Consider the following 27244-nt stretch of genomic DNA (forward strand, 5'->3'; position numbering starts at 1 on the left):
TCATGCAAACATTGCATTTCATTATTACATTCCTTATTTTCCATTTCTTTGTAGTTTTGAGGTAGACCCTCTAAGAAGGCATACCTTTTGGACTATTGCGGTTGGAGGAACATTTACCTGGCTAGGAATCTATGGTGTAAACCAGTCAACAGTCCAGAGATGTATATCATGCAAATCGGAAAAACACGCAAAGTTGTAAGTTTTGGTAAATGATAATATCAATGGATATCCACAATGAGTTTTCAGAGAATACAATCAATTTCTAGATTTCGCAAGCTGAATTTCAGTCTAATATATGTATTATTAGGGGGGAAAAAGATTTTAATAACGATGCATATATATGCATAAAAGTACCAAATACATCAAAATAATAATTAATGTTTTGAAAATGTGTACTGGTCAACATATGCTCCAGAGTTGCATGCTTTGCACTCTTTTTCCAATATTTTATAATTACTTAACCCTGATTTGTAATGCTATTTAGTATCTAAGTTCATACGAAGAAACATTAAATACATGTATCTTCTGTAGCTATTCTGGTCTATTTAGGCTGTCTGCTATGTGGATCATGGTGCAAGTTTTGAAGAGTAAATATAAAATGCCACCCAAGAGGCCATGTTAAGCTCCTGTCTAATATTGGTAACATGTGACAATAATGCAACCTTACTCTGGCTTGACCCTAGTCCATTGAAAAGAAAATCATTTAGTGAAATTCATGAAAATGACCAATGCATTGTTTGTTGGGAGAAAAACAGTGAATGTCCAATATGTGCATTAGCATCCATTAAAACCTTCCCAGATAGCACCAAAAGTAATCTATTAAAGGACTATGTATTTCTTTGTGGACATGCCATGGGATATTCTCAGAATTTTATCTAGACATCCCACAATAAATGAGATAGGTCTGAGATAGGTCTGACAAATGACATTCCTACAAAAAAAAGGGATAATGGGATATCTATTAACATCTATATATGAGTGTATATTCTATATCCCTTGGTTTTCATTATTACTGTACAGGCTTCACTATGTATTGCTAAATTTATCTTTCATAGATTTTAAGAGAGGAAGCTGCCCCTAACTACAAGACACGATTGTCTGGAAGTATTTTTACTCTCTATAAGTGTCACATTGGGGGATGTAGACATGTGGTAGTATTATTATTACCGGTACCGTTCCAAATAAATCCAGATAATATAAATTATTGGGAGAAATTTCGGTACCCGAATAAAACAATAAATCCTGTAAACGTGATAACTTGTCCAGAACCTTATGGAGTTCTAATGTAAATTTCTACTAGCAAAGTAGGCCTTTTCCTTTCACTGATATAAACATAAGCCCCATTACAAAAACTATATAAAAAAATTTTTATATTTTGTTTGACAGGTTGAGTCAAGGTAAAGCCTGTGTCATCATCTCTCTCTGTTGTGTTTCATATATTGTTTCTTCTTTGTATTGCCTGTAACTTTCATAACTTCATCGGTTGTGACTTAAAATACACCAAACATAAGTTAAACAAATTCAGTTTCTAACATCTGTTACCTTCACCTTTAGCATTCTGTATTCTATGTATGTCATGTTTTTGAAGTGATGCACAGCAGTAATTATTGTAATTACTTTATGGCCATTCTGTTATCTATTTTGTCCTTATCTTGAACCATTAAAATACTAATGACATTTCATACATTTATCAAAACCTACCTCCTAAAGATCTTGGGCTAATTTGTAGTTTGTCTGTGAGCTAAAACCAGCTTGGATCTAAGTGGGGACCCACCAAAGATGGGCACTTGAGCTGCTGTCCATTCTCAGTATTCGCTTGCACCTTGTTTTGTTGCTATACCCAAGTTTAAAGGGTAATCCAGACGTGGATCTCTTGCTCACTGTGTCTATAGGGGTATTGGTTATACCTCACTGATGAGGTGTAGCAAGGCAGAAACAATCATCTAGGGTTGTTGTATCTCTAATTCAGAGAGAGTTGGCCTGCATTATGGACCTGGATAACTGTTTTGGGTGTGATCAGTCTTTCTATCTATCTGTCTGTCATTTACTACCCATCAAGTAATAAAGTGATCAAGTGATAAGGTGATGACAATGTAGTAACTAAAATGCTCTTTTAAAAAGTTCAGAAATATTGTGTTTGACCTTTCATTTATATTTTCTTATATCAAACACAGTGTGTTTGAAATTAAAAGAAAGAATTAAAAGAAGCAAAAGAAAAGCAAAATCATGTTGCATTTCTGTCTTTGTGCTATCACTTAAAATATTATATAAGTAGCATGCTAAATAATTATTAAACTATCTAGCAATAGAAAATGAATCCGTAATCTTTTGATATGAATGGTGTCACCCATGAACTAAGATGTATAATACAGGTTTGTAGGGGAAAATATAGCCTACTAGGGAGGTATGTGGAAAGGAATTACAAATGTCTTTGTGCTATATTGATTGATTCTGATTTATTTTGACAGCCACTTTAACCCTTTAAGGACACATGACATGTGTGACATGTCATGATCCCCTTTTATTCTAGAAGTTTGGTCCTTAAGGGGTTAAATTACACTGTAGTAAATATTCCTTCATACGTTATTCTTGTCAACTAACCCGAGATCAGGATTTATCTTTGTACCTTGTGTTGACAGATACTGAGTGAAGTAAAGTGAGTTCAGATAAAGTAAAGTCCATTCTAGACAAAAGGCAAGAACCTATAGTGAACCTCTCTTATCTGTTAACTGTGTATGACAATTCCACCTTTGAGTTTGTATAGATATTAAAATTATTCTATACATTGCAGGAACTTGGAAGTAAGTCACAAGTGAAAACTATGAGACTTAAAAAAAACATGTCGGACTGGAATAAAATGCAACTTAGAAAATAGGAATCAACAAGTACACTAGCTATGGCAGTGATACTTGAATTAGGTCATACCAGCTCGGTTTCCACCTTGACCACAGATTGAGCCCTTATACCTTGGCAGCCAATAGATTCTTGCTGCTAGCTTCTGTAGCCAATCAATAAAAAGGAGAAAAACTAAAATTATTTTGGCAGGACATATGACCCAGGGAGAACTCTGGATCTGACAATGCTGAGATAAATCAAGTAGGACAAAGGAATTACCCCAAAACTTTATTACGATATTTTTGTCCTCCAAATAAATGTCAGTAGCACTTGGTTTGTGCACACATCAACTATTTGCGCAGCCTCTATTTTCTCTATTTAGTTCTGTGAATTGCTCACTGCCTGAGCAATAGTGGGGAGCTTTATGTCGCATAGTGAGCACTATTTTACTTTGAAGTTCTAAGTACCTTCTCTGGAGTTTTTTTCCAGTTCCTCATATTTTTTCTTTTTTCTTTCTCCACAAATTCTGGGAGGGACAAAGTGCTAATTTGTAACAATATGGTTCTGATGAGATAATCTAATTTCATCATATTGTTGACACGTTGACATCTTACAATACTGATATTTGGTTGGAGCACATTCTAGGTTTTCTCACTTATGTAGTATTGTTGTTCTATACTGCAGGACAAACTGCTTGAATATTTTCAAAACCTGTAAGATAACATTTGAACAGCTTTTTATAAAAAAAAGTACATACATATCCGGTCACTAAAACATGTGCTCTAATAAGGTTAGCTCCTTATAGTCTTTGGGGTCTTTTCTTATTTCATAAACATGGTGTTTATGAGATAAGTAGTTATCCCCAAATAACAGTTCCACTCCTTACTTACAATCAGTGGGACTGCTCTAAAAGAAGATTAACCGCAGCTGTTGTTTAGTAAACCTGGCTGGGAGCAGTTATCAGAAGAGAGAAAGCGTAATCCAGATTGGACAAAATGAACAGAGTCAACCTTGGAAAGTTAGGCTTCTGGACTGCTTGATTTACAACTGTGATGTTTTGATGATGCTTGGAGTGACACTTTAAGTAAATCACCAATATGGTTTACAATAGCATTCCCGTAATAACTTTGTTTTCACTTTTTATTTTGTATTTTTCCTTTTTAAAGGGCTCTCTACCTCAATCTGCTTGGGCTGTGGATAATATTGGTGTGTGCTGTGTTCTCTGGATTGGTCATGTATGCACATTATCAGGACTGTGACCCTTGGACTGCTGAATTCATATCAGCTCCAGACCAGGTGAGAAATATTTGCAAATGTAATTCTGAAATGTATCTAGAGCTTAAAGTTCATAGTAACATTCTAAGCTTCTAAATTAAAGATTCTTATCTCCTCGCTCATGACCTAAATCTTGGTCTCTGTATTATTGTTTAAAGGGTCTTACTGGTTAGACCAGGCATAGCATATTCATCTGATCCCAGGCAACTGCTTTCTATTGGCACACTGACTTACCAAGTGTGTTTGATACCCCTGTAGAGACTTAGGTGTTAATTCCTGGCTCTCATACTCTACCATACCATAACATCAGGTGCACACGTGCAGTGTCATCATGGCCTTCCACAGTGAATCACTGCATGCAATGATGCTCTATGACACCTGTGGTGCCCAATGCTCCTCTGTGAGGAACATTGGATTGGACCATCATTCTGAACGACCTGCCTCTAGGAGGAGGCCACAGCAGCGCCAAGCATCAGTGAGTAAACAACTTAGTTTTGCTTTAGGTATTTATTAATTTTATTTGTTTTTAAATCAGCCATACTGTAACATTTGGAATACAGTCATGTCTTTTTTACTATACAGTGTCCCTTTAGTGAAGCAGTTCTGGTGTGATTTAGCTCCGAAAAGAGTGAATTGATGATAGGGGTGCCAGGGCATGCTCTGTACAGGATACTGACAGTATATGATGTATATGATCCTAACCGGATTTGTTTTTTTCAAAAGGGGACAAATTACAGGTTAGTTTTGGCATGTGTTCGTTTAGTTAGGTGTTTTTTGTGGTTGCAGATTTTTATAGTATTGGGGTCCCCTGATTTTTTTCATTTGTTGTTGATCTAAGGCAAGCAGCTAGCTGCAGACCCCCCACTAAGGAGAAATTACCTTTGCCAACATCTATCTGTTTAGTTGGTAAACCTAAAAAGTGCAAAACAAGAGGGGGCTAGTATGGTGTAATAAGAGTACTAGAAGTGCAAATACAGTATAACTAATGAAAACAGAAATTAAAGTTACATAATAATAAAACAAGGGCATTTCTTCTTTAACCCCTTAAAACCGGAGGGCGTACTACTACGCCCTATTCTAAGAGGCTCTTAACGCCGCAGGGCGTAATAGTTTTTTACTTACCCGGTCGCGGTTTGGGGGACTCACCTGGGATCCCAGGGAGTCCCCCGTGGCAGATCCTTCCTCCTGCGGCCCCCCCGGCCATGTGAGAGTGAGGTCCTTGCGAGGACGTCACAATCACATGGCCTGGGTTAGCTGGCTGCTGCATTGCCAGCAAGGGGACTGCCTGTAATGACAGTTAGTCCCCCTGCTGGCTGGAAATAAAATTAAATTAAAGTTAATCAGTGTAAAAATAAATAAATAATATACTTAGATCATGTAGCGGTACTTACCTTATCCGGGGGCCGGCCGCGGTCCTCTCTTCAAGCCGCGCGCGGTCCTGCGGCTGCACGAGCCGCGCGCGGCTCATCCGACTCTCCTAACAGGAGGACGGGCAGTGACCGCGAGATGCGGTCACGTGTCCCGCCTGCAGCTAAGAGCGCGCCGCGAGTCTCGGGCACGCTCTTAAAGAGACAGTGGGAGCCTAAATTGCAAAAAGGCTCCCATTGGCTCCTGTCATGCCAATCACCCCATACACTTACCTGTTGGGGGTGTGGAAGTGACAGGAGCCAATCACATTAGTTTGAAGGCTACTTATACTTACCCTTTTCCCTTAGTTCCTTGCCCTATCGTGGTTTCTGCTACAGTTCCCTTTAGTGCTTGTTGTGTTCAGTTGTGTTTCTCCGTATTTGACCTTGGCTTTGTATTCTGACTTCGTTTTCGCTTTATCCTTGTCTGTACTGTTTGCCGGCTTGCTGATTCCTGTGTACCAGACCCCGGCTAGTTTTCGTTTACGCTGTCTCTTTGTGCCCTTGACCTCGGAACGTTCCTGACTCTGTCTTCTCCTATTACGTCGAGTCCGGCCACTCTAAGGTCCGGTAGACGTATCTCTCCTCTGTGCTGTCTTCTGTTTGGCTGGATCCTGCGTGTAGGGGTATATACTCGTTACATTACGATAGGGCCATGGACCCCGCAGATTTAGCTCAACAGATGGCGTCACATGAGGCTAGATTTGTAGAGCAGGATCACCGTATGGATCAGATAGCTCAGGCTCTCCAGACGCTCTTAGCTAGAACCATTCCAGCAACCGCACCTAACCCTCCTACACCCCTGCTTCCTGAAGTATCGACTGTGCCTAATGCTACGGCCCATTTAACGCCTCCTCCTAGGTATGGAGGGGATTCTAAGACATGCAGAGGGTTCATTAACCAAATAGAGTTTCATTTTGAGATGTATCCACGTTAATTTCCCACAGAGAGGTCTAAAGTTGGGTTCTTTATGCACCAACTTACCGACAAAGCACTTGAATGGGCAAACCCTATTTGGGAGGCTAATGGACCTATGGTGCATGACTTTCACAGTTTCCTTACAGCTTTTCGCAGAACTTTTGATACTATGAAAAGGTCTAAGAATGCCGCAAGAGCATTAATGAGGGTTAAACAGGGTTCTAGGTCTGTGGCTGATTATGCTATACAGTTTCGTACCCTTGCCTCACAGGTCGATTGGACCAACAATGGGTTAACTACTGCCTTCATGGAAGGCTTATCAGACTCTATATTGGATGAGGTAGCAGCTAAGGAACTTCCTGTTGCCTTAGAGGACCTTATTGACTACCTCATCGATATAGATAATAGGATTCGTGACAGGCTCTATACCAAGAACAGGAATAGACGTTTTGTTACACCTATTCACCCCAGAGTTAATACACCGGAGAGTGTAAAAGTATCTGAAGAGGAACCCATGCAATTAGGGGTTGCCAAACTCTCTGATAATGAAAAATTACATAGGAGAAGGGAGGGACTCTGCCTATATTGTGGTAGGAGAGACCATATGGTAAAGGAGTGCCCTTTGCTCCCGGAAAACTCTCGCACCTAAGACCTTATAGGGGACTGGCCTTGGGTGTGATTTCTAAGTCTCCTACATTGCCTCCTAACCGACTGCTTCTCCCTGTTTCTTTACATATGGGAGAGAGTTGTATAGTTGAAAGTATATACGCCCTGGTTGACTCTGGGGCAGCTGAGAATTTTATAGACTCTGGTTTTGTAAAGAAAAACAATATTCCCATCAGGGAGAAGGAGATACCCTTGGCCGTTGAGGCCATAGATGGTAGACCATTGATATCTCCAGTTGTTACTCACGAGACTGCACCGCTACACATGTACACAGGGGTTCTACACTATGAAACCATTCGGTTCCAGGTCATCACCTCTCCCTCTTCACAGTTGGTGTTAGGGTATCCATGGTTACGTGCCCACAATCCCATTTTTGACTGGGAGACAGGGCAGATAAAATCATGGAGTGAAGCCTGCCATGAGTCATGTACTATTGAAGTCACGCCTGTGAATTCTATTAATGTTCCTACCATTCCTCCTTTGTCTACGGCTATACCCTCTCAGTATTTATCTTTAAAGACTGTCTTTGATAAAAGAGAGGCTGACAAATTACCGCCTCACAGACCCTACGATTGTGCTATTGACTTGTTGCCTGGCACTATACCTCCCAAGGGCAGGGTGTACCCTCTATCGGTTCAAGAAAACCGTGTCATGGAGGAGTACATTAAAGAATCATTAGACAAGGGATTTATTAGGAGATCCTCTTCTCCGGCTGGAGCGGGGTTCTTCTTTGTATCAAAGAAAGAAGGTGATTTAAGACCTTGCATTGATTATAGAGGTCTTAATAAAATCACCATCAAAAATGCTTACCCTATACCATTAATAACAGAATTGTTTGACAGGCTCAAACATGCTACGGTATTCACCAAATTAGATCTTAGAGGAGCATACAATTTGATACGTATAAAAAAGGACCACGAATGGAAGACAGCCTTTAACACTAGGTCAGGTCATTATGAGTATACCGTCATGCCATTTGGGCTTTGCAATGCCCCAGCAGTATTCCAAGAATTTATTAATGATGTCTTAAGGGACTTTATTCACTCATTTGTTATTGTGTACTTGGATGACATTTTAATATATTCTACAGACTTACACACTCATCACAGACATGTTACGACAGTTCTGAAGACCCTTCTTGCTAATGGTCTTTATTGCAAACTAGAAAAATGTCTATTCGACCAATCTGAGGTCCAGTTTTTAGGGTATTTGATTTCCGCTAAGGGTTTTCGGATGGATCCCCAGAAGCTCGCTGCGGTCATAGAATGGCCTCTGCCGCAAGGTCTGAAAGCCATCCAGCGTTTTCTGGGTTTCTCTAATTATTATAGACGTTTTATCAAAGGTTTTTCGTCTATCGTAGCACCTATTACTCGTATGACTAAAAAGGATGGCAATACACGTGCCTGGTCTACCGAGGCACTTCAGGCTTTTGACTTTCTTAAGACTACGTTCGCCTCTGCACCTATTTTACAGCATCCTGTCCCCTCATTGCCATATATACTTGAGGTTGATGCTTCCGATATAGGGGTAGGTGCTGTCTTATCCCAAAGAGAGTCTCCTGACAAGCCATTGCATCCTTGTGGCTTCTTTTCTAAACAAATGTCCAAAGCAGAAAGGAATTATGATGTGGGTAATCGCGAACTCCTTGCTATCATTTTAGCACTCAAAGAATGGAGACATTTGTTAGAGGGCACTAAGGATCCTATCCTCATATTTACGGATCATAAGAACCTATCCTACCTTAGCGAAGCTAAAAGATTGTCTTCAAGGCAGGCTAGGTGGTCACTGTTCTTGTCTCATTTTAATTATATAATCACCTATAGGCCAGGTGATCGGAACACTAAAGCGGACGCTCTGTCCAGACAATTCGAGACTATTGACAAACAGGAGATTGATGTCACTCCTGTCATTCCCCCAGACAGGATAATAGCAACTACTATATTGTCTATTTCCTCGTCCCTCTTGCAGGCCATACAAGCGAAACAAAGCATGGCACCTAGCGAGAGGCCTAATGATAAATTGTTCGTTGACGTTCCCGAGAGACGGGATATTCTGTCACTGTATCACGATACTAAGACTGCTGGACATCCTGGTATTTCCAAAACGGTGTCAGCCGTTTCTCGGTATTTCTGGTGGGATACCTTACGTAAGGATGTTACTGACTATATAAGTGCTTGTACTACTTGTGCATGTATGAAATCCTCTCGTAGAGTTCCTTGTGGGCTGTTGCATCCGTTACCCGTTCCCGAGAGACCTTGGTCTAATCTATCAATGGATTTTATTGTTGAATTACCCCCTTCGAATGGTAACACAGTCATCCTAATGATAGTAGATCGGTTTTCCAAAATGGCTCACTTTGTGTCTCTTCGCAAGTTGCCCACTTCCAAGGAACTGGCTCTTATCTTCGCTAGAGAAGTGTTTAGATTACATGGTATTCCCTTATCTATTGTATCCGATAGGGGTAGCCAATTTATTTCCAGATTCTGGAAAGCCTTTTGTTCGGAGATGGGTATTTCTCTCTCATTTTCTTCCGCTTACCATCCCCAGTCTAATGGAGCTGCTGAACGTGCCAACCAGTCTCTGGAGCAGTACCTCCGTTGTTTTGTGTCTCACCATCAGGACAATTGGTCTGACCTGCTTCCTTGGGCTGAATTTGCTCGGAATAACGCCACTCATGATTCTTCCGGCAAAAGCCCTTTTTATGTTGTCTATGGCCAGCATCCCGTGGTTCTTCCGGCTGCATTCTCCTCACAGGGCATGCCAGTTCTGGATGAGCATTTGGCTGGTCTGCGTAATACTTGGGAGCAGGTTCAGCGTTCTTTGGTGGACTCTGCTGCCCGCCAGAAGGCTCAGGCTGACAAGCATCGCAGAGCGGCTCCTTCCTATGTTGTGGGGGACAGGGTTTTGCTTTCCACACGGAATATTCGCCTCCGGGTGCCTTCTATGAAATTGGCTCCCCGCTTCATTGGTCCTTATCGCATTATACATAAGGTTAATCCCGTTTCTTATGCCTTGGGTCTGCCTAAGAATCTGCGTATACCTAATGTATTTCACACCTCGTTGTTGAAGCCTTACGTACGCAACCGCTATACCCGGCATACTCCCCCTCCCCCTCCTGTCTCTGTGGAGGGTCATGAGGAGTTCGAAGTGTCTGCTGTTATTGACTCTCGTTTCCTTAGGGGTCGGCTTCAGTACTTGGTACATTGGAAGGGTTATGGGCCTGAGGAGCGCAGTTGGATTTCTGCGGATGCTGTTCATGCTCCCCGCCTTGTACGTTCTTTCCATTCGCGTTTTCCTGCCAGGCCTTGTCCTGCCCGCCCGGAGGGCGTGTCCTCAGGGGGGGTACTGTAGCGGTACTTACCTTATCCGGGGACCGGCCGCGGTCCTCTCTTCAAGCCGCGCGCGGTCCTGCGGCTGCACAAGCCGCGCGCGGCTCATCCGACTCTCCTAACAGGAGGACGGGCAGTGACCGCGAGATGCGGTCACGTGTCCCGCCTGCAGCTAAGAGCGCGCCGCGAGTCTCGGGCACGCTCTTAAAGAGACAGTGGGAGCCTAAATTGCAAAAAGGCTCCCATTGGCTCCTGTCATGCCAATCACCCCATACACTTACCTGTTGGGGGTGTGGAAGTGACAGGAGCCAATCACATTAGTTTGAAGGCTACTTATACTTACCCTTTTCCCTTAGTTCCTTGCCCTATCGTGGTTTCTGCTACAGTTCCCTTTAGTGCTTGTTGTGTTCAGTTGTGTTTCTCCGTATTTGACCTTGGCTTTGTATTCTGACTTCGTTTTCGCTTTATCCTTGTCTGTACTGTTTGCCGGCTTGCTGATTCCTGTGTACCAGACCCCGGCTAGTTTTCGTTTACGCTGTCTCTTTGTGCCCTTGACCTCGGATCGTTCCTGACTCTGTCTTCTCCTATTACGTCGAGTCCGGCCACTCTAAGGTCCGGTAGACGTATCTCTCCTCTGTGCTGTCTTCTGTTTGGCTGGTTCCTGCGTGTAGGGGTATATACTCGTTACAGATCATATATATATATATATTATATATATATGAACTAAGTATATATATATACACATATACACACACACACACACACATACACTGTCTAGGTGTATTTTACTATTAATATATATATAATTATATATATATATATATATATATATATATATATATATATATATAAATATATAAATATATATATATATATAAATATATATTAATATCAAATTACACGTAGACTGATACTGATTAAATATATATAATTATTGTTATATATATATATTTATATATAATATAAAAAAATAAATATGTAAATACGTTAAAAAATGAAATTAAAAAAATAATTAAAAATAAATAATTAAAAATATATAGATGTGTGTTATTTCGTTCTAACTGTATTGTGATATTAATATATATATATATATATATTTATATCAAAATACATGTAGAACGAAATAATATATATCGATATACATAAATATATACGTATATATCACTATATATATATCTATATATTAATAAAAATCTTTGAAAAAATATATATATACATATATATATATATACACACACATATATATATATATATATATATATATATATATATATATATATATATATACATATATTAATGCTACATATATATTTATAGGTATCTTAATTAATTACAATTAGTGGGACCTGTCTGACAACCCATGCCGAAAGTAAAGGAAATTTAATTTGCTAGCACTATATTTAACCCTAAATAAAGAATGATAGCCAAATCCAGTCAAAAGGACAGAACAGGGGGTAACCCTAATGATGTTGATAAGAAACAAAAAGGAGAGAAATCTGTCCTACAAAGTATATAACAATATACGTTATGATAAAGAGAAATCAGTTAAAAGAGTATCCTTTATTCGATAAAAAAGAAAAAAGAAAACTTAAACCATATATAAAGGTAAGGGGAAGTGAGGTAAGACACACCTAATTACCTAATTACCTAATTACTAGAAGAACCCGATACCTACGGGAAATTATCTAGTGATCCATTGAATGGAATAAAGGACAGACTCAAAATTATGCTGGACAATGCCAGAGATATCGGTATTCTGAAAGAGTCCGAATATAGATTCCTCTCCATTCCCTTCCCAAGAACCCCCACTTTTTATTTCTTACCTAAGATCCATAAAGATCTCCAAGCACCACCTGGCCGGCCAATAATATCAGGGATCAACTCGATTACATCTAATTTGTCTCAGTACATAGACTCATTCTTGCAACCATATGTGTCCAAAGTAAGGTCACACCTTAAGGACACTACACAGATGATTAGGGAACTAGATTCCATCTCCTGGCAAGACAATTACATCCTTGTATCTACGGATGTAACTTCACTATATACGATCATTGATCACAAACAAGGCTGCGATTCCGTGAGTAATTCACTAAGAAAATATGGAGAACTGGAGGATAATCAAATCTCATTTATAATAGAGGGCATCACTTTTATTTTGAAGAACAATTATTTTCTGTTTGAAGATCAGTTTTACCTCCAAAAGAAGGGCACAGCCATGGGGACGAAATTTGCCCCCAGTTTCGCTAACTTATTCATGGGAAACTGGGAAGACAATTACATCTGGAATGAACATCCCTGGAATAACAATGTACACAAGTATAAAAGATACATCGATGATGTTTTCTTTATATGGGAAGGAGAAATGGAAGACCTACAAAAGTTTTTAGAATATATTAATAAGAACACATGGGGAGTTAAACTAAACACCACCTACAGTAAGACAGAGGTAGTATTCCTTGATCTTGTTATCTATGTTGATTCTGGTACACTTAAAACGAAAACGCACTTCAAAGAAGTTGACGTGAACAGCTTCATTCTGAAAGAGAGTTGTCATCTACCGTTATGGCTTAAGAATGTACCTTACAATGAATTTAGACGCTTGAGACGGAACTGTACAGACTCTGAAGTCTACATGGAACAAGCGGAAGAAGTAAAGAAAAAGTTTATGTCGAAAAAGTACCAAGAGATTGAAATAGATGAGGCATTAAGTAGAGTGGATCATTTAGACCGAACTAACCTATTGAAAATTAAGGATAAATCAAACGCAACAGAATCAGGAGAAGTATTTCCAGCAATAATTCTGAACTACAACAAAGAAAATTTACAACTAAAAAAGATACTCACAAGACACTGGCATCTATTGAAAAAAGATAAAATTCTGGCTAGTATGTTACCGGAAAGACCAAGGATCATCTTTAGGGGTGCACCGAACTTACGAAGGAAAATAACTAATAAACATGTAAAAAGAAAGAACACCATAACCACAACAAAGAAAAATGGATTCTTCTATTGTTTGGACTGTATAGCGTGTAAAGAAAGAAAGCACAAACACACAAAAGGAGTATTTGAAGTCACTAGCAAAACGGAATCCTTTAAAATAAAAGAACATATTACCTGTCAAAGCACTAACGTGATATATGTACTGGAGTGCCCATGTGGGCTCCAGTACGTAGGAAGAACAAAGAGGCAACTGTACATTAGAATTAGGGAACACATGCTGAATATAAAGAAGGGATATATGCAACATTCAGTATCGGCCCACTTTAAACAAACACACAATTCGGATATGAGCCTTTTGAACTTTAAGGGGATATGTAGAGTAAATAAAAACTGGAGAGGAGGAGACCATACCAAACAACTGGGCATCACTGAGATGAAATGGATATATCAACTTGATACGCTGCAGCCTAAGGGTTTGAATGCCGAATTTGAGCTGTGTCATTTTTTGGGATGAATCCCCCTTTAAATTTCCATTTTTTATTAAAATTAATGGCATATAATATCTTTAATCCCACATGCATTTATATCTAGAAGTGGTAGCAGAAGCGCAAATATAAGATTTTTTGCGTCTATTTAGATAATTTTTATTTTATTTTTATTTTTATTTTTGTTTTTATTTTTATTTTCTACATTAGTCTGCTATATAGAATCATCCTTTTTTTTTTTTTTATATATATATAAATAGAGATTTCTACTTTTATAGGGCACCTTTTTTAATTTTATTTCTCTTTTATATATTTTTATAAGTTGATAATGGGAGTTATGCTTTTATTCACTTGGGGATTGTTTATATAGCAACAAAGCATCCATTATACCGTTTAAAATTAATAGTATAAGTTTCAAGACATCATGTCTCGGTATATTTAGAGAATAGATTATGGGGGACCAATGATACTCACTTTTCTGATACAAAACAATAAAAAAACCTTAAGGTGATAACGGAAAGGTTCTCTTCACTTACCGAGTCAAGTGTTACCTTGGTAACACGAGTAAATAAAGTTAAGTAATCTTATGTGCCGAAATCTCCAGTTATGAAATTGGGATACACTGTAACCACCAGATTATGGAGGAGTTATATTTACAATCATTGACTTTCTGTTTAATTCAGAAAATCTTACGTTATTCTACTTTCTTTTTCATGCTTGTTAATATGAGAAACGGCAGTTGCATTTAAACCCGATCAGGCGGGGTTACTATGGCAACAGAAGTAAATAGAAAATAGAAATGGTTATATGCTGCCTATAATAAGTATCTATTTTTTGAGCAATTAGGCATGAACACTTAGTAACTAACTAGTTACATAGAAGTCAACTTTGCATTACACATTGGAGTTTTGGATTTGCTGTGTGCAAATGATTGTCGGCAAAAACTGCTATATAAAGAGAACACAGAGACACAGACCTCATCCATTGAAAAAGCCGCCGAAGCGGAGAAACGCGTTTGGAGAGGTCGGATATCAGCCAGCATCTGGATTATAAAGAGGACCGTTATTTGATATTTTTTTCAGCAGTATTCATCTTTGCTAACTCGGGACGCCGAGCATTCAAATAAGGTCTGGACTTTAATTTTATCATTTTTTATGTGGCTGATTTTTTAGCTATTTTTTCATAGACATATTTTTCATCCGCAAAAGTTATTTTCTTTTCTGTGATATATTTGTCTGTACTTTTTCAATAAATGTATTTTTTACTCTATTTGAGTGTATAAATAAGGTCAGTTCCAAGTCATTTTAAGAGAGGGGTTTATTTTATTTTTATACACCTAATTGATACCTAAAAAGGTAAGTATATGCACAATGAATACCGATGCCACAAAGTATCAAAAAGCAAGTCTATAACTATGAGCAATAACCAGTAGTTAGCTACATAGAAAAGACAAGTGATGATTGGCAACGGTATTGCAAAAATACTGAAAGGGCAATGCAGTCATCTGGTTGAAATGTCAGATTAAAACCACGTGATGATAAGACGGTCGTCAGACTACACATTCACTCACACCTAATCCCAGAAGCCCACGTTTAACAATGCGTGCACACCAACCAGCTAATAGTATGGGCGAAGATGTGCAAGAGATAATTAATTAGTGCGGTAGATTGATTCAATACCAAAGCCTGCACATTTCATTCACCGTAGCCCATATATAGAATTGATAGCAACCGCATAAGAGAGCTAAAGACAGAATTAAAGTAGACGGAATGGTGCCTTCATGGGTACCAGGTATAGTAAAGCGATGTGAGAAAAGGATGAAAAAGATATAACTATAAGTACGGTATGGTTATAATCAGCAAGTCCTGTACATTATAATAGTAGTGTGGAAGGTACCCTGATCGGTATTAGAGTTCCCGCTCAGATGTATGAAGTACCCTGATCGGTATTAAGGATCCCGTTCGACTCAGGCAACTATCTGCCGTCTGAATAGCTTCCAAATCCAGGTTGCTGTATGATAACGCAAACGGAGAGAGTGGTAATGATCGACAGGAGGATAGGGAAAATAATGCCTGAGGAACAGGGATAGCCAAAGGAAATCAGGTGGGTTAGACACCTACCCGATCTCGGGCTAGACACCCATCCGATTTCCTTTGGCTATCCCTGTTGCTATCAATTCTATATATGGGCTACGGTGAATGAAATGTGCAGCCTTTGGCTGGACTTCCCAAAACACCATAAAACCTGTACATAGGGGGTACTGTTTTACACGTGAGACTTTGCTGAGTACAAATATGTGTATTTTATTGCAGTAAAAGCAAACAGTATTATGACATTGACAGTTAGAATGTCATGTAGAACTAAAAAAATAACAACATTTATTATTTTCTCCCATTTTTATTCATATTAAATTATGTTTCATAGCTAAATATTTGATATTAAATGAAAGCCCTGTTTCCCCTGAATAAAATTATATATAATAGGGGGGTGCATTTAATATGAAAGAGGTGAAATACGGTTGGACAGACACATAGCGCAAATGCCAGGTTTTGTTTATGTTTTGTTTTGTTCACAACGTGTACATTTGGCTCAGTCCTTAAGGGGTTAAAGAAGGAACAGACTTTTTGGACATTTCAAATATCTTGGAGGATTTTTGAGTACAGTTTTGTGTATTTAGTTGGTTTCTAATCTACTGGTAATTTTAAACATCTATTAGAATGTTTATTTTGGTATTTATGCTGCTTTTCTACTGCCATAATACCAGGTTACTCCCATATTCTGACTTCTATCTACCGACATTTATTAACAAATATTGTTTGTGTTTTTAGATGATGCCTTATTTTGTAATGGACATATTTAAATCTATGCCCGGGCTGCCTGGTCTGTTTGTAGCCTGTGCTTTCAGTGGAACATTGAGGTAAATCGTTATTATCTGATAAAGAAAATTATAATTGTATAATTAAATGATTTGTGTTAATGCTAAGCTAGTAATATATAATCATCAGGACTTCAAGCATGAAATAGAAATGTAATCACATTTATTTTTTTTTTACTTAAAAAGGGTAATATATACATATAAGTAAATATCATGTTTCGGAGCATTTCTTTGCTCCGCAGTGGTAGCTCTCTGGATGGAAACATCACTTATCCAACCAAATAACATGCAGTTGCTTGTTCACAGGTGTAGATGGCATGCATAAGTGATGAACACCTATAATCAATAATCATGACCTATGTTGAAATAGCTCATGGTCCTGGCTGGCAGTTGGCAGGTACTTGGTGTTCAAGGCCAGGTTTAGAAACCAGCAGATAAGGTAGTTGCTGATAGGCGTCGTTCTGAAAGAATATTCCAGTATATATATTGTCCTGAGGACAGTTCCAAACAGGAACTAAAAACATCAACCATGATTGACTGATTGTGTAAATTTAAAAGAGAAATAACAAAAGCAACGTTTGAAAGACTGTGAGTGCAGGTAACCTTTCTTTGGATAGATAGTAATATGTATTTATATTTTAATTTTGCTACATGGACATTGTTTTTTTTTATTTGGATATAAAGTGAAATGAACAGGCTGACTCCCTAATGTGTGTTAAGATAATTTGTCAAACAATGTGAAATCTCATTTTTTTTTTTTGGGGGGGGGGGGGGGGGGGGGGAGGGGGAGATAGGGGGAAGGGTATGGAGATACCTGTGAATTCCATTCCTATAGACACTAGATATGTAAATCCCAGGCGTTGCTTCCAACCAAAGATTATATTAACTGGCATCAAGTGCTGGAATAATTGTACATAGGGTTATTCACTACAGTGAGAATTGGTGAGAGTTTTTAGTAAATTCAAAGGGAATTTCTAAGATTTGGTCAAAATAACCAAATTCGAAAAAGCCAGTTCTGTTTATAAGTTGGCTGTTTTGGCTTTCATTTTAAAATTCACTTTGAATACACAGCAGTTCTCAGTCTAGGTAATACCTCTGACAGAAATGTTTTTAAAAATACTCATGATAATTACAGTTTGTGCGTTAACAGTAAATTGAAGTGCAACAGATATGAAGTTGCAAGCCCTAAGTCAAAGTAGTTGAATAGGAGAAATTCCAAATGTCGATTTTCAAATTCACGACAATTTAACGTTTAATGAATAGGACCTCTTACTTTATTGTCACTCACTGCTGATTCATTTAAATTCTATGTTCTATGTGTTACAGCACAGTTGCTGCCAGCATTAACGCCCTCGCTACAGTTACCTATGAAGACATTGTGAAGAACATATTCAAAAATATCAGTGACAGAAAGGGCACTTGGATTAGCAAAGGGCTATGTGAGTGTTGGTTTTTCATTTTCTATATAGTATTATTATAGGATTATTCAATGTTCATTGTTGGAAATGGCCAAGTTTAAAAATAAAGTTCTGTAAGCTGCATTTGTTTTTTTCTTTTAAGCCAATTTATTAGGGGCTAAATATGCGTTTTCCCTTAGTACTTAGGAATTAGCAATGTATTCACAAAAATTGGTAACATTTAGCCTTATGTAAGTTAATGGACAATTTTATTGCATATCATAATAGTTAATATCATGCATTCATTATTTAGTAATGGTGTACAAAAAGATTATAATAATTTTCCTAAGTAAATACAGTAGAACCTTGGAACTGGCACTCTCCCTTACTTAAAGGGACACTGTAGGCACCCAGACCACATAAGCTCATTGAATTGGTCTGGGTGCCAACTCCCATCACCCTTAACCCTGGAGTGGTAATTATTGCAGTTTTTATAAACTGCAATAATAACCTGCAAGGGTTAACTCCTCCTCTAATGGCTGTTAACCACTGTAGGTATTTTTTATTGGACTTTGGCTCAAAATTCCATCACTTTTCAATGGGGATAAATGTTATGAAAAAAAAGTAACCTGCACTCTATACCAAATCACAATGAACACTTTTAAACAATATAGATTTTTAGTACAGCTGTAATGGATATTGATGTATAAGCTTACATGCCAACTTCAATGCAAGCTTTCTAGGTGCCTGCCCCTCTAAAATCCCCCACAATCTACAGCAAGCTTTGTAGGTCAAACTTTATGACTATACTGCACAAGACAGAAAGAAAGAGTGATGAAGAGATCTGAACATTCTAAGTACCCAATGCACTGATTGAATGTAACTGCCCTTACTGTATGTGGGCAACATGTAGATTATAGTAACATTTTAAAATATTAATTAAAATCAGTTCGCATTAACCATCTAGGTTCCTTACAAATATCATCATTTTCTTTTATCTTCAGGTATCCCTGAATGGAAATCTATACTGAAAATGTACTATTTTGTGCTGTGTTTATTTCAGTAACCATGCATCTCAGGTTCCAAGTAAATGTTATGCAAATGTTTCAAAAAATGTTTAATTTTTTTTAAAGTCATCTGTAGTGATTTTTTTTAAATAGAAAGAACTTGATGGACTCGTACGTTTGTATCCCGTTTACTAGGTGTAGTGTTTGGAGTGCTATGCACGGTGATGGCTGTTGTTGCATCGAAGATGGGAGGAGTCGTACAGGTTAGAATTATCTAAAGTACTTAATCTTTTCTTAATGGCTACAAAATGTATTAAAATATTTGGTATTTGGAACCCATAGTAGTTTATTTTATTTATTGAGATTAATAAAGGGTGCTATTGTAATTAAGTTATTGATAGAAATGAGAGGCACTGCTGCATTTCATCTAATTAAATGACAGATGTATTGCAATCATATAGCAGATAGAAGTATTGCAATCATATATTCTGAATACACACATATATATATATCATTTTAATGAAACACACTCTTTTCACAGGCTGCTCTGAGTATCCATGGGATGTGTGGAGGCCCCATGTTGGGATTATTCACTTTGGGCATTCTATTCCCATGTACAAACTGGAAGGTAAGCATAGCTTTTGCATCAGAAAAATACTCCATACCGTGACAGTACATTATCAAGTTGCCAAAATGTTGTCCAAATCCAACATTTCACAGTAGATAACATTTAATGGACTGCAAAATGCACTGGGAATAATATCTATAAAGTAGACAGTAACTAGCTGTACAGGCAGACAAACAGTTTAACTTCGAGTAAAAAAAACCTGCGCCCCCCCAGACAGGCTAGAAATAAGTAATCCTTGACCCAGCCTTGGATTCAACTAATGCCCTGTAGGGGCTGTTCACAGACCAGTATGAAGCTCACTTGCTGACTTGAGTAGTGGTGTTTGGTTGCTGTGTGGCAATTGGGTGAGGCCCATGTGGGTGTCAGGGTTCCCCTTGATGGCCCAAGGCCCAGCGTGCTGCTTGCATGCTGCTGGCCCCACATGGGGGACTGCATGGCAGAGGCCTCTATCACTGCGCTCACCCACAGTCCATGGGCTTTCAGTGCTTCTTTGATGCAGCGGGCCCTAGATGTGCCTCCAGATTAGCCACAAAGGACTTGAAAATGTCATTCAGGCAGTGTATGGCATAGTTGTGAATGGACTGGATGAATGAGCTGTGAATGAGCTGTGAATGGACTGGAGAAACATGCAGCACCTACCATCTTGTGTGCGCTTGAGTGCCAGCTACTCATTTAGCGGGAAAGCCGTGCACCATCAGCAGTGTAGGGGCCTGCAGAGAGGAATGAGATCACCACCACCAGTCCAAAGCAGGGGAGGAACACCAATCGACAGCACAGGATTGGCCCCTTCTCCACTCTCCCAGAGTCACCAGGCCGCCAAGGCAGCTCAGGTTTCTTTGGTAGAGTGGACATCCAGAGACATGAATACACATTCCAGTAACATCCTAATTAGTTCAGGAGCACCAGAGGAGTAGCGAGCGTTGTCAACGAGGGTATATTTTGCAGTAATAACTGCTCTTGTTAGAGGATCTCCTACTAGAAGCGTCTGTCCGGCATGGCAGTCAGGCCCCGCCCCAATGTTCATTTTATTTTATGGTGAATATATGTATTATACAGCTGCCATACAGATGACTGTGAATATTACAGACGCAGAAATGGTAGACTCCATTGTTGGAATAAGACATGCTCAGACTATCATAGCTGAAATACTGTCCCTGAGGCATGTTGCTAATGTGAAAGTCGCATTTTAGCATTTTCCGTGGCCTTGGAAGCAAAGCCTCAGGGATTCAATCCTTTTGAAGTTCACGAGGTGAGCTAGAAGAAGTTTGCGCATGCGATCCAAGGTCCAAACTGTTATGCCTTTGGTAACAGAGGCGCCAGGCCATATCGCTTTCAACTGAATCACCAGTGAAAAGAGACAATGCATTCGCCAGCTGGAAAAGTAAGGACTAATGCAAAGAATCCCACAGGTGATACTAGGCCTGAACTGGTCTACCTTCTGGGCCAGAGACCCCAGGGACGTATCGCCACAATGACCACAATGACCAAAACAGATCGATTTACTTTAGCCTGCTTTTCTCTGTCCCTATTAATATTATACAACTAGAGGACACCTGATGCTCTCAAAGCTATTGGGGCTAGAACATTCCCATTTCTCTGACCCTATCAATACTATATGGCCACATTTATTTTTACATTTCTACTGTTACATATACAGTAAGTACTAAAATCGATAAACTTATGCATAAATTATTCTGAACTGTTCAGCAGGATTGGATGTAGTGCCATTCATAATAATTTGCACCAAAATACTTTTTTGTAAATTAAGTAATAGCTTATTTCTGTAACTGTACTTAATTTTATTCTTTTTTTTGTTTTTTTTAAACATAAATCTGTATAAAAAGCTACTGTTTGTTTCCTTATTTCCTGTGCTAACTATACTTACAATTAATTGTTACCTCTTATTTTTCATATTTTGGACAGTTTCATACAAGGGTGTCTAATTTTCCATTTTAGAGCATTTTATGATTATTATACTCTTAATGTGCCGTGTATTGTAGGGTGCCTTGGGAGGTCTTTTTACTGGATACATCATGTCTTTTTGGGTTGGAATTGGAGGATTTATTTACCCTGCACCTCCATCCAAGACACTTCCCTTGCCATTAAGCACTGCTCAGTGTGTGCTTGCAAATCTAACATCTAACACCACAGCAATTACATCAACATTTCTACCAATAACCCTGTCTCCAGCCACAGCACCTGCAAGGTAAATATATTATTTAATTTTCTTTAGATATTATTTGTAAAGTTTCATTGAATAGTGTATAATAAGCATTAGATATGCAGGTTTCTGGGCTTCTGGATTACCACAGATCATAAAGTTAAAATCAGAAATCCTAAAATCCTTACACTAATTCTTAACACCATGCTTTACCATAAAATCGCCAACATAATCCCTAAAACCTTGTATCATATCTTTTACATCCTATACCCTAAAAACATTAAACCTAACCCTTTTCTAAAACATCAAAACTGTGACAAAAAAAATAGCATCCAGGTTGTTTGATGATACAGGTACTTCACACCTACCGACCGGGTTCCATTCCTACGACCCAATTGTAGAACTAAAACTAATTGGTCAGTAAGTGAGGAGTTAAGGGATTCCCTGCTTTGGTGCGCTTGTCTATGTTCAGGGAAATTTTACAGAACATAGACAAACGCATAAGAGCAGGGAATCCCTCTAATCTATGCTTGGGGAAATTTCTCCGAACATAGCTTAGAGGTATTCCCTGCTCTGTTGCGTTCATCTATGTTCAGGGAAATGTCCTCGAACATAGACAAACGCAACAGATCAGGTAATCCCTCTAATTCCCACATCTATGTTCAGGGAAATGTCCTCGAACATAGACAAACGCAACAGATCAGGTAATCCCTCTAATTCCCACGACGGCTCGCACTTACCACCCCGCGAGAGAGCTGGTCGTAAGTGCGAGCCATCGTAAAACAGGTAGGTCGTAAAAAGAGGACCACCTGTACAGAAATGGTCACTGAAACAGTGGTGCCAAAATGTTGAATTCTCGTATATTTGAACTGTTATGTGGTAAGCCAAGACATTACATCTTCTTCTAACACACTGCTGGGAGTCTTTCCTTTAATGTTTCACTTTCCATGAGACTTTTAAATAAGTGTCTATTAAAAAAGGTTTGATGGGTCTGCTCAATAGGTTTGATGGGTCTGCTGTAGCATGGAGTCAACACATACATATAGTGATATGTTTTGGGGAAAAAGGAATCCTTTGCTAAACTACAGAAACTTCATATTACCTGGTCATGAACCAATGTTTAAAATCATCTGTTGTTAGAAGCAAGGTTTTCCTCTGGGGAGGGCCTAATACATGTTTGGTGCTTGCCGTGCATGCACATTAATCCACCCCCCCCCCATATGTCAGAATATATTGGAGGAGGTGGATCGCTGACCCAGCGCTGAGGGAGATCATTGAGTATACACAAAGGGTTTTTTAATTATTTACAAATTATGATGTATGCCTTCACACTCTCTCGCGGGGTGGTAAGTGCGAGCCGTCGTGGGAATTAGAGGGATTACCTGATCTGTTGCGTTTGTCTATGTTCGAGGACATTTCCCCGAACATAGATGAACGCAACAGAGCAGGGACGTCTTGAAATTGACAAACACATCATGTCAACATAGATATTTTCCTTACTGTGAGTAATATATTGACTGACCGTATTGATATACTTTGAATCTTTCCTTACACAGATCTGTCCTTGAAGATAACTGGTATAGTATCTCATACCTTTACTACAGTGCTGTGGGTTGCTTGTCCTGCATTATTATTGGGCTCCTAATAAGTTTTGTAACAGGCAAGTATAATGTTGACTTTTATAATATATATTTTTATGTATATTAGTACTTATATGTTAGGTTTTTGGTATTTATTATTATGTATTTATAAATGTAATATTCTGGCAGTGGAGTACTGTAAAATCTGATTTTAGTGAATATGCAGTGGAGCAATCAGATATTTGAGAATGATACAATGCTAGGATCACTTATGGATAGTACTAGAGTCTCGATCCAGATTGAGCAGCTGTTGAATCTTTAATAGCCCGGCAGACAAGAGATCCCTTATTTTGGCAACTATACAGGTGATAACATTTCAACCAGGAGTCTGGTCTTCGTCATATCACCTAACACAGTGTTTTATATGCAAATATATAGTTATTTTAACCAAACACCAAAACCTCTTTCATCCACTTCATTTTCTATGTTCAAGATTTATACTAGAATCCATAGGAAATAGTGGAACATAGTTATCCCCCTTTCTTTAAAACAGGATAAAACTGCAATTAGTTACATAGCTCCAATATATTCTGCAGAGCTGTACAATAGTTAAACATGACCTACACTTAATTACAAAAAATTAAAAAAAATGCGTTACATATGGGAACAGCAGTTGAAGAGGGCCTTTTCCAAGTGAGCTTGCAATCTAAATAAACCCCTGATCGCCTTGCTGTAGTATTAGAAGAAAGCGCAGACGTCCAATATATCAAGAGGTTTGCGGTGGCTCACAATCGCACTCACCTTTTAATACTGGTGATCTTTTTACTTGTTAAAATCTAGGGTTAACATTGAACAAAGAAGTATTTAAACTTCATTCGTGTAAAGTTAACATTTGCTGTAGCTGAGAATGTCCTAATGCTCAGTAAAATGAGAGGCTAACCATTTTTGAGCTAAAGTTCACAGCGTCTGGAATGCCAAAAGTAAGCCATCACTAATCTGTATTTCACACACAATTCTCTTGTGGCTTATATGCTTCTATTTGCTGACTTCCTTTTTATTGCACTATTATATATTATTAAATATTGTATTCTTTATTATTAATTTAAAGAATAATTCTCAATGTAATTTATTTAGGGCGTGAGCATGGCCGGAACATTAAACCATTGTTAATCAGACCAGTTTGTAACCTCTTCTGTTTTTGGTCGGACAAATACAAAGCCAAGTGCTGGTGTGGAGTTCGTCATGATAGTGAAGAAGATTTTGTAAGTATCAACTTAATAATCAACCTACCAACCATTTCAGTTCCTGTTGCTATTAGTTAGATACCATATATGGTAACGTGAGATATCCAACATTTAAAATGAACTATTTTGTGTCACCAAAGAGCACATCTTGGGGAAATAGGCATCTTTCATTTTCTATTTAAAACTATACATTGATGATTGTATGTGCTATAGTTTTAGCTTTCTAGAAGGACTTTTACTCTGCTTAGGGGTCAACATGCTCTAGAATCTTTGTCCTGAATACATACTGTTTTAATTAGGTTAATCAGGTTTTAACAAATGATATTTGTTTCAAATGTACATTACAGAACTTTGAATCTTAGAAATATAGTTGTCATTCCTTATGTTAAAGGGACACTCTGGACCCCTAAAGTACTTTAGCTCGCTGACATGCTTTATGTGTGAAGAGTGAATCTTCTTTTCTTTAATTTACAAAAAGTGCAGATTTCAATAGAATTTAGCAGTTTCATAAATTAACCTGTTTGCTCTCCTTTGCTTTCAATCAGACAGCCGGTCCTGTAACTTCCTGGTTTGTTTAGCTTAGTGGATCTAAACTCCAGAGGCAGCAATTGCCCAGAGCATCTGCCTTGCAAAGACTTCTCATTGAACTGTATTGGGAAGTCTGTGATTGGACAGCCACAGAAAGTCTGGGCGGGGCTAGAGGGGGAGGGCTTGTAAAGCCATCGCACAAGAGAAATGCAAGTTTTAAAAGCTGTTTTTAGATATACCGCCAATGAAAAAATGCATAATTAAATACATACATTCTGTCATTTGAGGTAACTCTACTAAAGAGTGATTTTTATATTTTGTTTTTAATTTGGGCAATGGAGTAACCCTTTATTTTTAACCAATCTGCAGTATATATGTATCTAATTACATTAACAGCATGGCTAGTGTAATATGGGGAATAATGTGTGCTTATATATCACCTACTAAACTGGTTCATGGAGGAACCAGTTTAAGGAAAAAACTCATGGAGGAACCGTGCAGGAAAAAAACTTACCAGGAAAGGTTAAAGGATCTTAACATGTATAGTTTGGAGGGAAATGAGATGGGGGTATATGATAGAAACATTTAAATACATAAAGGGAATCAACACAGTAAAGGAGGAGACTATATTTAAAAGAAAAAAAACTACAAGAGGACATAGTCTTAAATTAGAGGGGCAAAGGATTAAAAATAATATCAGGAAGTATTACTTTACTAAGAGGATATTGGACGAATGGAATAGCATTCCAGCTGAAGTGGTAGAGGCTAACACAGTGAAGGAGTTTAAGCAAGTATAAGGCTATCCTAACTATAAGATAAGGCCAGGGACTAATGAAAGTATATAGAAAATTGGGCAGACTAGATTGTCCGAATGGTTCTTATCTGCCGTCATATTCTATGTTTCGATGTTTGCATTAGAAGATATCTACAGATGTCTAATAGGGAGGCCACTGAAAGACAGAATATTTGCTGTAACCCATATAATGGCAGTTTCCTACATCCTATAAAATAATAATAACAAAATTAGCCATGTTTACACATATTTAAATTATTTCATTCTATTTTATTTTTAAGGACCATCAAGAAAGTCTCCAAAAAGATGTTAAAATGGACGCAATAACAGATCAACCGACTGAGAACGGATTTGACAATGAGTCATCCAAGAAACCTCCACCAGGCTATAACACTGAAGAAAAATCATACACAAACTTAGACATTGACAAAGAATCTTACATGTAACTGCTAGTTAATATATGTAATGTAGTATTTGTAACATAAAAAATCGATGTATGCGTTTGTATATAGCCTCTTTGTGGTTATAGAAATATCCTATAGAAAATAGGATCATTCAGTTGTATAGTATTTATCCACTTTTATTTTTTTTATTTTTTTTCTTCTTCTATCCTATCTGTAAACTAAGATAAAAAAGGAAAACGTAATGAAGTGAAATGGTGCATGTGCTTTATGATAATAAATTCCACCGGTTTGAACAGGTACATCAAAGGTGCAAACAAAACTATAAACCATCAGACCCCTCTCATATCCACATATTCTATGGATACTTGACTGAGAAAGTTTGAAAACCACTACTATGGTGGTACATCTTTTCTAGAGATAATAAATCTATGACCTGAACAAAGTGTGTAGGATTACGAAGGATCTCTTTGGAATATGGATGTGGACTATGTAATTATTGTAGTGTTTTTTTTTTTTTTTTGCATTGTTCTACACTAAGTTTCACATCCTGTATTTATTTTGTGTTATATTTTTGTTCTTTTTTCTGTCACATACATTTTATACAGTATTGCACTCTTTGCTTTTTCTCATCATTCTCGGAGGGAATGACATTGTACAAATACGATTACCACCATTGAAGGACTTTCTCTGACTGTGACGGACTATTCAATCATGTGGGCTGTTGGTAGATTGTTAGCACTCTCCACTTTATACTGTACTTCCAATATTTT

At 38.1% G+C, this 27244-nt stretch overlaps 1 protein-coding gene across 2 annotated transcripts in view; it reads left to right on the top strand.

The window, feature by feature from the left end:
* The window catches only part of LOC134579116 (sodium-coupled monocarboxylate transporter 2-like), a 64291-nt gene extending 37517 nt beyond the window's left edge, over positions 1-26774 (top strand). For both annotated transcript variants that reach the window (XM_063438289.1, XM_063438290.1), the window contains exons 6-15: positions 55-195; positions 4002-4131; positions 16686-16774; positions 18059-18171; positions 19332-19399; positions 19678-19764; positions 21765-21970; positions 23482-23585; positions 24640-24767; positions 26352-26774. In XM_063438289.1, the coding sequence (XP_063294359.1) occupies positions 55-195; positions 4002-4131; positions 16686-16774; positions 18059-18171; positions 19332-19399; positions 19678-19764; positions 21765-21970; positions 23482-23585; positions 24640-24767; positions 26352-26516 (1231 nt within the window). In that variant the 3' untranslated portion in view covers positions 26517-26774. The remainder of the gene's footprint in view (positions 1-54; positions 196-4001; positions 4132-16685; positions 16775-18058; positions 18172-19331; positions 19400-19677; positions 19765-21764; positions 21971-23481; positions 23586-24639; positions 24768-26351) is intronic.
* Positions 26775-27244: the final 470 nt, after the last annotated feature.

Source organism: Pelobates fuscus, chromosome 12, assembly GCF_036172605.1.
Source record: "Pelobates fuscus isolate aPelFus1 chromosome 12, aPelFus1.pri, whole genome shotgun sequence".
Lineage (NCBI taxonomy): Eukaryota > Metazoa > Chordata > Amphibia > Anura > Pelobatidae > Pelobates > Pelobates fuscus.